The sequence below is a fragment of the Artemia sp. Qi Xiang Cuo genome, chromosome 7 (genome assembly GCF_049724085.1).
Source record: "Artemia sp. Qi Xiang Cuo chromosome 7, ASM4972408v1, whole genome shotgun sequence".
Classification (NCBI taxonomy): Eukaryota; Metazoa; Arthropoda; class Branchiopoda; order Anostraca; family Artemiidae; genus Artemia; species Artemia sp. Qi Xiang Cuo.
The window spans coordinates 12,087,138-12,099,994 of NC_142800.1; the positions used below are offsets into that span (position 1 = coordinate 12,087,138).

At 36.8% G+C, this 12,857-nt stretch overlaps 1 protein-coding gene across 2 annotated transcripts in view; it reads left to right on the forward strand.

Moving 5' to 3' along the window:
- The first annotated feature begins 552 nt into the window (after positions 1-552).
- The window catches only part of LOC148949956 (uncharacterized), a 34,626-nt gene continuing 22,321 nt past the window's right edge, over positions 553-12,857 (forward strand). The window contains exon 1 of one of the 2 annotated variants that reach the window (XM_089092028.1): positions 553-657. In XM_089092028.1, the coding sequence (XP_088948154.1) occupies positions 652-657 (6 nt within the window). In that variant the 5' untranslated portion in view covers positions 553-651. Of the gene's footprint in view, positions 658-4,597; positions 4,639-12,857 lie in introns of those variants that run through there. The other variant, XM_089092027.1, reaches the window with a different exon arrangement.

Sequence of the window (12,857 nt, forward strand, 5' to 3'; positions counted from 1 at the left end):
TGCTCAATAAAATTGAAGATGTCTCACTTTGCATTTTTTTTCTAATCTGAATAACTAAATTTCTTCTAAAATTGGATTTTTACGTGTTTGTTGTTTTTGGGGAAAAAATTTATTTTTGAAAGGTCAGTTCAGTTTAAACTAGGTTTCAGCTATTACTAAAATCATGATAAAGGGAATATAGAGAGAGTGACAAAATAACAGAGAAAAAGAGAGGGAAAGAATGAGTACGTGAGAAAGAGAAAGAGCCGGCAGGGACGAAAAAAAATGATACAAATTGCAAGGAAAGCCCACAGAAACATATAAGCTATCGTAAATCCAAATATGTGCTGAAATAGAGGACTACTTTCGGTCTGTACGTACACAAGTTTAAAATAGTAGTTCTGATTCAAAATCTTCAAATTCATTCAAATGAGACGTGACTCTTTAACCAACTATTGACTCGATATTGGGAAAGAAAAACAAATTTTTGATTCTGTTTACCTCCTGCGAACAGAAAATACCGAACTTGATAAATAAAATTTCTTTTTGATGCTTCAATACTCATCGCTATTGACCTTCATCTATTTCTCTCAAAACATATATAGCTAAAACATATGTTTTTTTTGGATAAGCAGTTCAGTTTATAATTGTGTTGTGCGACAATCTGTAAACATGAAGGTAAGCGCAGCACTTGATTTTATATTACGTTAAAAACAGTCAACCCCTCTCTTTACGTTAATGTTTTGTAGTGTTTTAAAAATGCTTCTTATTATATTATATCTTATTATGTCATTATATTATGCTTCTATTATAACTCAACGCCTCTTGTGCTTGAGAAGTCTTTCTTAAAACATCCGGGCAAGAAGTTCAACTTTAGCGTTAAAAGCGAAGAGTTAAAGGGGGCAGCCATTGGAGAGATTTATCTCTGGTCCTTCCTCAAGATAAATCTTGAAGTCTATTTGGTCTTCCAGTATCCTTTTAATGTTTCGACTCGATCACAAAGCCGTTCCTGAGATAATGCAGATAAGTTATTTTGATCACATGCTTACTTTTGATATACATCTCTGCTTCCCCAGCTATAGATCCTAGTCCAATAAGTACTAATGGTGCCGAAAAATTGAAATACAAAAAGACAAATATTCATACCCTTGCTTTCTGCACTCAAGTCGAAACTTGAAGTAACTTGTAACTTTATCTCCAAAGGCGTTTCGAGGGCATTGTAGATATACCGTTTTGGTCATCTGACAACACGTTAGTGTCTTTTGATTTGTATCGGTATGTAAGTGTGAATAGATTAAACGTCTCATAGGAGCTTAGAGTGAAAAAAACGGTAAGTGGATCGGAAAAAACAAAATTTTTTAGCCATTTTGCTCCCTGCCTCCAAATCAAAATTAGAGGTCGGCTTGCCCCCTACATTCTCTGAAAGTTTCAGTTTCATCCCTCTAGCCGTTCCAGACATTCTGGAGATATGTTACTTTGATAACTTGGTACTGCATAGTGTCTTGTGATTTACCTCGCTACTTAAATGTGAATTAAATAAAGAAGTTTTTAAACTGAAAGTAAGAAGCAACATTAAAATTCAAAACGAACAGAAATTATTCCGTATATAAAGGGGCTACCCCCTCCTCAATACCTTGCTCTTCACGCTGAAGTTTTTAGCCCTTTTAAAAAAGCTTCCTATTCTGATTAAACGACCCTTGTGTTTCAGGAGTCGTTCTTAAGAAAAATTGGGACAAACAGTCAGACTTACGCGCGAAGAGCAAGGTATTGCGGAGGGGGGCTATCCCCTTATATACAGAATAATTTCTGTTCGTTTTGAGTTTTAATGTTGCTCCTTACTTTCAGTTGAAAAACTTTTTTGTTTTTTTTATTGAATTTCTGATCGTTTTTCAAATAATGACGGTGAATCTGGCTCACCCTCCATGAAAAATTCCCTCCCTTCACGGGAAACTCCTCTGTAGAAAGTTCCTCCCATGTAAAATACACCCCCTCTTAAAATTCTTTCCGGGCAATTCCATCCTCGCTGAAATTTCCAACCCTTCGCCGTAAAATTTCTTGCAGAAGATTCAACGTGGAAAAATTCACCTTAGCATACTTCATATGAAAAAGACTAAGTTTTTATCGTTTTCTGATCGCTTCAGAAATCCCTCTTCCGTGGAAATTATTTCCTGGAAATCCAAACCCACTGAAAATTTCCCCCGGACAGTTCTCCCAGAACATCTCCAAATGCAGAACTGAGTAGGTAAAGTTAAAGTTAGACAAATAAAAAGAGTTTCATATAGGAATTCTGTAAAAATCCTCCAGCGTAAAATTTTCCCTTGAAAGTTCACCCCCGGAAATTTCTTTACACACTGAAAATCCTCCCCATTGAAACCCATCCCAAGCACGAAATTCCCCCTCCCCGAAAAATGTCTGTATGCTTCCCAATAACAAATACTATACGTAAACAATAAGCAAGTTTTATAACTTAGGGACCTATCTTCAGGGGCTGGGGGGAGTTATGTTATCTCCAAAGGCATAGTTTTGGGACTTTCCAACTACACTTGACAAAATGGCTATCCAAAAATTTTGATGGGACGATTTTTTGGGGAAAATGGATCCAGTTGCCCTCCAATCTTTTTGAGCATTTAAATAGGGCACTAAAACGTTTAATTTCCGTTCAAATGAGGCCTCTCCCGATGTCCTAGGACTATTGGTTTGATAAAATCACCCCTGAAAAAAAAACAACAAATAAACATGCATCCGTGATCTTTCTTCTGACAAAAAATACGAAGTTCACAAATTTGGCAGATAGGAGTTTGAAACCTCTACCGTAGGATTATCTGATAAGCTTAATCTGATGGTGTGATTTTCATCAGGATTCTTTGACTTTTAGGGGATATTTCCCCCTTTTTCGAAATCATGCAAATTTTCTCAGGTTTATAGCCTTTTATAGGTAATATATATATATATATATATATATATATATATATATATATATATATATATATATATATATATATATATATATATATATATATATATATATATATATATATATATATATATATATATATATATATATATGTATATATATATATATATATATATATATATATATATATATATATATATATATATATATATATATATATATATATATATATATATATATATATATATATATATATATATATATATATATTTGGAATCAGCATCATACTCCGATTCTTTTGATACATTTATTGATATCAAAATTCTGGTTTTTAGAGTTTCGGTTACTATTGAGCCGTGTCGCTCCTTGCTTTAAGTTCGTTACCATCAACTGTTTGATAGACTGTAATTATCATAGGGGAATATAGCGCAAAAACGCTAAGGATGATCAGAGACCTGTCATTTTCTGCCACTCCCCCCAACAAAATTTTTTAATTCCTTCTACCCCTCCCTTTTCCTACACTACCTGAAACTTTCAACTCCATCTCTTGAGCTGTTCCCGAGGCATTGCAGATATAGTATTTTGATAAACCGGATGCATATAATATCTTTTGGTTTTGTTCAACGCTCTCTCCCCAATTGTATCTCAGCGTCCACTTGCTCTCCCTTCACCCCCTTCACCATGACACCCTTGAAAGTTTGAACTTATTACCCCAAGCCGTTCCCGATATATTGTAAAAAAAAAAAACATTTTGATAACCTGGCAACCACAGTGTCTTATGATTTACTGCGTAAATTAATCCCAAAAAGTTTATAAGTCTGACAGGACTCGAACATCCTTCCACATTCTCCCAACATAAGAATTGAAGTCTTCTTACCCTACCCTCTGCCTTCTTCTCCCCAACTGTATCTGAAAGTTTCGACTTCATCCCCCAAGTCGTTGCCAAGGTATTGTACATAGGTTTTTTCAATTACCTGGATGCACATAGCATCTTTTGATTTACTCAAGTTCGTGTTTCTTTGGGAAATATCTTTCGGAAACTCTTGTGATCATGGCCTAGCGAACTATTTCTAATATATCCAAGCTGATCAGACAACCAGGATAAAACATTGCCAATCTTTCTCCTAAAACTCATCTGTGAATAATGGGTGGTCTACATAAGATATTGCCCCTAGGGCTGTGGGGGTGATTTCAAACCCAGAAGCATACCTATTAGATATTCCGACGTTTCTAAGTAAAATGACCATCTCAAAATTTAAATCCAGTGTCGGGATTACGGAGGGTCAGGTAGCAGAAATGTGTTCGGAAGGGAGGCTAGTTGCCCTCCAACGGCCCTCAAAAGGGGCAATGGAACTTTTATTTTGCCATTTGCATGGTCGACAAGTAAAAAGAAATATTACATTGCAGACAGATTATCGCGAGGCCAATAAGCGAATTAAAAATATGAACGTTGGTTATTGTGAAAAAGACTTAAATAATGTAAAATTTAGGATTTAGCTTCCAAAGGTAAAATAAACCAACCAGAGAAAGTTATATTCCTCGAAAAAACTATAACTAGCATCAAACTACTATAAACATTTTTCTGAATGACACATATTCACATAAATCATAAACGCATCCGTTGGCTATATTTTATTCAAATGTCAAAGTTTCTAATTTTGATGGGTTGATTGTGCAACGTATGTGAAATCAGCAAAGTAACAACCAAGATATATTTTATTGGAATGTCAAATTTTATAATCTTGGTGAGTAATATTTGTAAAATCAGGCAATTAAAAGAATTATAGGCAGCGCAATAGCGCTGCCTAACTAAGAAGCGAATTGGCATAATTTGTTATTGTTAATTTTTTGTTTTACCATGGCAACTTATATGAAAGGACTTGTCGTAGAAACCTTGGAAGGAACTCTTCCGATTGGAAATTGGAAGTTCTAGTGCCCTTTTTAAGAGTCAAAAGGGATGACCCACTGTTTAAATATAGTATTTTTTATCGAGGAAGGGGGGTGTATTTGAGCTTTGGTGTTATAAAAAATCAAGGATATTCAGGTGAAGCTTACAGAGAATGTTGAGGGGGGTGCTGACCTAGATAAAAACACGTCATGTGAATACAGGTCAGAAGGGCGTAACCCAGGAATGACTGAGAGTAATAAGTTGGAACTTTCAGGGAATTGTGAAGGTTTGATCAATTGACCAAAAAAGAAAGATCTATATGCTACTACTGCTAGTACTTCTGCTATCACTGCTACTATTGCTGCTATAACTGATATTTCTGTAACGATTACTATTAGGACTGTGGAAAGTGAGGTAAAAGTTTGAAGAAATGCTAATGGGAAAGTTGAACTAAATCAAAACTTACTACGTGCATGCAGATTGTTAAATGGGCGTATCAACAATATCTTAAGGGGGTCCTAGACAGTCAATCAGTTTGATCAAAAGTTTCCGTCAATCGATTAACTCAAGCATGATTGACTGTCTAGGAATCTGTTTGATGCTTGAGTCAAGCGTTGACGGTGATTGATAGAAAGTTTGGATGACTCAATCATTTTGATCAAAAGCAGTTTGTTAGATTAACTTTGGTCAAGATTGAAGGGTTGATTGGAGGGTCGATTTAAGATTGAGTAAATCACACGTCAATTGATTGATTGAAACTTTTGATCAAAATGATTGACCATCTAGGGCCTCCTTTAGGAACGGCTTTGTATATCAAGCTGAAACATCAGGGCATCATGAGAAGGATGTTTAACTGGCCAAAAGGCAGTATGTGCATGCTACTATTGCTACTAATACTACTGCTACTGCTGTTACTACTACTGCTAATACAATAATACGACTAAAACTACAACTACTCCTTCTCTACTACTGCTACTACTATGGTACCAGTACTGCTAAGGCTAAAGGTATGAAAGTGACAATTTAAGAGAATACTGAGGAGAAAGTTGAACTAAATCAAAAACACACTACGTGCATGAAGGTTGTCAAAAGGGCGTATCTGAGGAATGACTTTGGGTATTCAGTTAAAATATTCTGGTGACGCTTAGGGGGGTGGGGGGTGGGAGGTGGGTGGAGATCGATTGACAAAAAGCAACAAATATACGTTACTACTAACACTGCTACCACTACTACTACTTCAAATACTAATTCTATTGCAGCTACTTCTAAGGCTAAGGGTATTAAGGTGAAAAGTTCAGGAAATCTTGAGGGGGAAGTTGAATTAAATTAAAACAAAGCGTGGGCATACAGGTTATCAAAAGGGGATGTTGAGAATCTCAAACTGTGGTAAAGTGGCTTTAGGTTGTAGGGTGCAGTTGTAGTTGATACCTTTATTACTACATTTATAGGAGAGATACTAGTGGTCCTAAGATAAATAAACTTTGCCTTAGGCTGTGACCTGACTAATGGGCGTACCAGCTGAGATTATTCGAGGGACTAACATAACATTGTAGAGAGATTGTCTGTAACACAATACTTTTATTCAGCTAACACAACGGTAAAGGGTTTGACAGTATATATGCCGCTGTAACTGGTTGTCCCAGGGAATCAACAATTATACGAATACTTATAGTAAGATATAGTATAATAATACACTTGAACACTTACAATATTGCCATATAATCCAAGGTATTTCTAAGATTTAACGGACCAGAGGTCAGGCCAACAAATAATTAGTATCTGGCTCCCTGTTCCCATAAAATGTATCTTTTATACATTGCATCAACCACATCTTATCAGCCCCATTGACGTACATAGCAAGGAAGTGGTGATTTCTCAATTTCCTATTCAGTGTGCACTTATCAGGATGTGCTCTTTATCTTAATAAAAAGTGGTATTTCGAAACTTTGTATGTGCATCTTAATGTTTTTACTAAAATCCAATGTTGGCTTAATTAGACAACGTCACCACAAAATCGTCGACTTATTCTATTAAGTTGACACTTTCAGGGCTTGATGAGGAGGATATTCAACTGACCAAAAAGTGATATGTACATTTGAAAATGTTGTTACTAGTACTACGCTACTGATGTTAGTAGTACCACCAATCCTATTACTACCACTGCTACTTTTACTAGTACTCCTACTACTACTACCATTACTCCTGCTACTACCACTGTGACTAGTACTACAATTAAAGCTAAGGGTATGAAGGTCCAAACTTTAAGAAATATTGAGGGGAAGTTGAACTGACTCATAACATATTGTGTATACAGGCTATCAAAAGGGCGTATCTGCAGTGTCAATGGAACGGCTTGGGGTATGAAGTTGAAACTTATAGGGCTTGTTGATGGGGATGTTGAACTAACCAAAAGGCAATATTTGCATGCTACTACAGCTACTACTACTACACTATTACTGATACTGCTACTATTACAACTGCTATTACTGCTAAAGTTAAGGGTACTAAAGGCAAAAATTTCAGGGAATGTTAGGACAATGTTGAACTACATCAAAACACACTATGCGCATAGAGGTTGTCAAAAGGATGTATCAGCAATGTCCCAGGAACTGTTTATGGCATTAAATTGAAACTGCCAGCCTGTGTTGAGGGGAATATTTAAAAAAAAGTGCTTTGTGCATACTGCTACTAATGATACTAATACCTACTATAACTATTGCTACTGCTGAAGCTAAGGGTATCGAAGTGAAGCTTTAAGGGAATATTTATGGAGATGTTGAAATAACATCAAAACTCACTATGAGCAAAAAGATTGTCAAAGGGTGGGCCATTAATATCTTAGGAACGGCTTAGATTATCAACTTAAAACTTTGAAGCGGATTTGGACTAGTCAAAAAGTCTCTATGTGCATAATACTGCTACAACGATTGCTGTGACTAGTGGGGCTAATGGTATTAAGTTGAATTTTTCAGGGCATACTTAGGGGAACGTTGAACTAACTAAAAGGCACTCTGTCCATGTTGCCATTATTGCTACTATTACTACTATTACAACTACTGCTTCGACTAAGGGTATTAAGGTAAAACTTTCAGGAAATATTTAGTGGGGTGTTGAACTAAATCAAAACACACTATGTGCATTCAGGTTACCCAAAGAATGTATGAGCAATGTCTCAAAAACAGATTAGAGTATTAAGTTAAAACTTTCAGGGTATGTTTAGAGAAATATTGAAAAAACCGAAAGGCACACTGTGCTTACTGCTACTACCACAACTGTTGCTACTTCTGCTATTGTTACTATGACTACTATTACTGAGGTTAAGAGTAGGAAGGTGAAACTTTCAGGGAATGTTTTGGGGGATGTTGATCTAGATCGAAACGCACTCTTTTCTTGTCAAAAGGGCGCATCAGCTATGTCTCAGGAATTGTGTAGGGTATTAAGTTTAAATTTTCAAGGTATGTTAAGGCTGATGTTGAACTAACCAAAAGGATCTCTGTGCTGGCTATGTACTGCTACAACTACCACTACAACTGCCACTATTACCGCTACTACGACTACTAAGGCTAGTAAAGCTGAAGCTAAGGGTATTACGGTGAAACTTTCAGGAAATCCTGAGGAGGATGTTGAACTAAATTGAAACACGGTATGTGGATACAGATTATTAAAAGTTGTAATAGCTTTATCCCAGGAAAAGCTCAGAGTACTAAGTTGAAACTTTCAGTGGATGTTGAGGAAATAAAAAAAAAACGAAAGATGTGAGGTTAAGGATGATAAGGTTATTAAACGATATAAGGTTATAGAAGCTAGGGTAATAAGGTTATTAAAAAGGCGCAATAGCTATATCCCAGGAACAGCTTAGAGTACTAAGTTGAAACTTTCAGTGCATGTTCCGGGGAATATTGAACCAACCAAAAGGTACTATATGCATACTACTGCTACTACTTCTGCTGCTACTGTTAATACTACTACTAAGACTTAGGGTATTATGGAGAAATGTTTCAGTAAATGTAGAGGGGTATGTTGAATTGAATTGAAACACACTATGTGTGTGCAGGCTGTCAAAAGGCCGTATCATCAGTATATCAAGGACGGCTTAGAGTATTATGTTGGAACTTTCAGTGTATGTTGACGGGTTTGTTGACCTAATAAAAATACGCTATGTGCATACTACTACTACTACTAACAACTCACCGCAGCACCAAACCGTCTAAGGCCAACACTGCTGCGCACGCTCCTCCTCTATCCTAATCTATTCAAAGCCTCCTTCTTTACACCCTCCCGGGAAGTTTTATTCCCCTAAAATCTTTCTTTACGACATCATCTCACCTCAACCACGGACGACTTGCTTTCTGTTTAGCGCTAGACGACTGGCCAAAAAAGACAGTCTTTGACAATATGTCATCCTTCATCCGCAGAACGTGCCCTAACCATCTAACAAGGTAAGTGAAGCTATTCAACTGATCAATCTTTTTGTTACCCAGCGTCACCGTTTCATCTTCACTTATTCCTAGCCTTAGTGATTTAGTGTTCTTACATTAATTTTCAAACCTATTTTAGCACCCTGAACTCGCAAAACCTCCAAAAGTTCATTAATTTTGGTTATACTTTCATCTAGGATGCTTAAATCGTCAGCGTAATCTAAGTCCAGGAAATTTTTTCTCCTCCATTTGATTCCGTGTTCTCCCATTGCCTTTCCTGTTAAGACAAAGTTCATCAAAATGATTCAGATAAAGGGAGATAGAACACAACCCTGCTTGACTCCTGGTTTAATACGAAACCAGCTGCTAACCTAATTTCCTACTTTAACTACAACAGTGTTATTCTCTTACATAGCACTACTCACTTTAATGTATTTGTCTTGTATCAAAAAGTTCGTGGTAACGAACTGTATGTAAGGAGCGACCCGGCTCAATAGTAACCGAAACTCTAGAAAAGGGAATTTTCATACTAATCGATACATCAAAAGAAGTTGAGTTTTATGCTGATTTCAAATGTATAAAGTTTATCAAGTTTAGTCTTACCCATCAAAAGTCAAGAACCTGAAAATATTTGTCGTATTTTGAAAAAGGGAAAAACATCCCATAAAAGTCATAGAATCTTAATGAAAATCGCACCATCAGATACAGTTTATCAGAGCACCCTATGTAGAGGTTTCAAGCTCCTATTTGCAAAAATGTAGGATTTTGTATTTTTTGCCAGAAGACAGATCACTGATGCGTGTTTATTTGTTTTTGTTGTTGTTTTTTTTTTCTTCCCAGGAGTGATCTTATTGGGTCAGTGATCCAAGAATATCGTAAGAGGACTCATTAGAACGGAAATCAAAAGTTCTAGTGCCGTTTTTAAGTAACCGAAAAATTGGAGGGCAACTAGGCCTCCTCCCACGCTCATTTTCCCCAAAGCCACCGATCAAAATTTTGAGATAGCCATTTTGTTCAACATAGTAAAAAAATCTAATAGTTATGACTTTGAGGATGCTTATCCCCCACAGTCCCCGGGGAAAGGACTGCAAGTTGTGAACTTTGCCCATTGTTCGCATGGTAGAAGGCGCTTACCCCCCCGCAATTACCCCCCCCCCGGAAAATACCACCTGCAGAAAATACCCCCCCTCCGTGGAAAATCTCCCCCCGCGGGAAATATCCCCCCCGGAAAATGCCCCTTGGAAAATAACCCCCGTGAAAATACCCCCCCCTCCGAACCCCCCCCCCTTGGAAAATACCCCTCCCCCAAGAAAATACCCCCGTAGAAAATAAGGCTTTCCAAATTTGAGAATTTTAATTGAGTTACAGTATTCTAATTTCCTCAGGGGGAAGGAATTTTAGGACTTGTGTGTTATGTGTCATTCACTCAAGTTTACGCTGTGTAAAATTCGAGAACACATCGGTTTTTAAGTTAGTTTCTTCATTACTTTAGAAATAAATTTGGGCTATAGATTTGCACATTAGGGAGGGGGGAGTATAGCGGGTCTGCATGCAAAATGTGTTTGGTACAATTATTCTGCATATTAGACAGATAGACAAATAAGTGTTTTTTAAAGCCAAATATACGGTCATAAACACAGTAAAATAACATAAATGAAAGGCATAAATAACATAAACTTTGATTAGCGATCAAACAGTTCGTGGTAACGAACTGTAAGTAAGGAGCGACCCGGTTCAATAGTAACCGAAACTCTAAAAAATAATTTTGATGCCAGTAGATACATCAAAAGAATCGGATCTTTATGCTGATTTCAAATGTATAAGCTTAATTAATTTTTTTTTTACCCAGCAACAGTTACGAGCCTGAGAAAATTTGCCTTATTTTGGTAAAAGGAAGAATACCCCCTAAAAGTGATAAAATCTTATTGAAAATTAAACCACTACATTAAGTTACGAGCCTGAAAAAATTTGCCTTATTTTCGGAACAAGGGGGAAACACCCCCTAAAAGTGATAGAATCTTAATGAAAATCAAACCACAGGATTCAGCGTAGCAGATAACCCTACTGTAGATGTTTAAATAAATTGAAACCAAAACGAACAGAAATAACAACAAATAACCTATTCATACTCAAAATGGCAACAATTAGCATGAGTAGGGCTGACAACCCCCTCACCTCCTCAAGATCAGAAAGTAATTTGCACTTTACTGAAAACAAAATATGTTTTAAATGTTTTCACTTTTTTGACTTTAACAAATAAAGAAGCATTAAGACTATAAGGAATAGATACCAGAATATGGATATCAAACTGACAATACACGGTTATTTTTTTTTCTTTATAAGTAAAGTGCAAATTATTTTCTGGTCTGAAGAAGACATGGGTGTAGTCAGCCATACTCCTTTTACTTGTTGCTTGATTTTAGTTTGACTAGGCTATCTATTGTAATTTCTGTTAGTTTTGGGTTTCATTTATTTGTTAATGGTGATTTGTGGTAGTTTTACAATTGGAAGACAAGAAAAACAAACTCGTAGAATTTGACAACGCTTTTGTCCGTAAAAACTTAAACAATTTAGAATTTGTTGGTTCCCAAAGCCAACTATCCTCTCAAAGGATAGCCAAACTTTCTTAAACTTGTTGGTGCCATAAGTTTTAGCTTAATTTTGATGATTATTTGCCTAATTTTTTTTCTTCTTCATTTTTTTTTTAATTTGGCATCTGCTATTACCAAAATTGCAAAAGTTCGTATGGAAGTCTTTTCAACACAAATATATTTGTGCTTTTGTTTCTAAGTTTTTAAGACACTTCTGGTGTGTAAATTCCTCTTTTTCCCGTTCCTTAGGACTTTTCAACGAAACTAAAAAAAACTCGAATAAAAGCTTCAAATTTAGAAACCTTATTTTCCACAGGGGGGGGAGGGTATTTTCCGCGAGTGTATTTGCCAAGGAGGGATATTTTCCGCGGGGGTTACTTTCCGTGGCGGGACATTTTGTGGGGGTCAACCCCCCCCCCATTCACTATTTTGCTCACTATTTATGTTATTTTACTGTGTTCTTGGCCGTATATTTGGCTTAAAATTACACTTATTTATCTATCTATATAATATTCAGAATAATTGTACCAAACACATTTTGCATGCAGACCCAGTGGTGGATCCAGGGGGGTGAGGGGGCGCCCTCCCTTAACGTAGTCTCAACTAGTGCAATTTACTTAATTAAAACAAGTTTGCGTTAATTAAACTTGCTCCTAACGCAAGTTTATCGGATTAACCTATTTTGCACCCCCCCCCCCCAAACAAAAAATCCAGGATCCACCCTTGTGCAGACCCACTATGCTTTACCCCCCCCCCCTAATTTGCAAATATGTAGCCTAAATTGATTTCTTAAGTAACGAAGAAACTAGACTAACAAAAAAAAACGGTTTGTTCTTGAATTTTACACAGCGTAAACTTGATTGAGTGGCGCATAATACACAAATACCAAAATTCCCCCCCCTATTTTCCACGGGGAGGGGGGTATTTTCCGGAAGGGTATTTACCGGGTGGGGGGTATTTTCTAGGGGGGTATTTTCCACGGAGGGGTATTTTCCGTGGGGGTATTTTCCGGGGGGGGGGGTATTTCCCGAGGGGTAATCGCCGGGGGGGGGGGGTAAAAGCCTAGA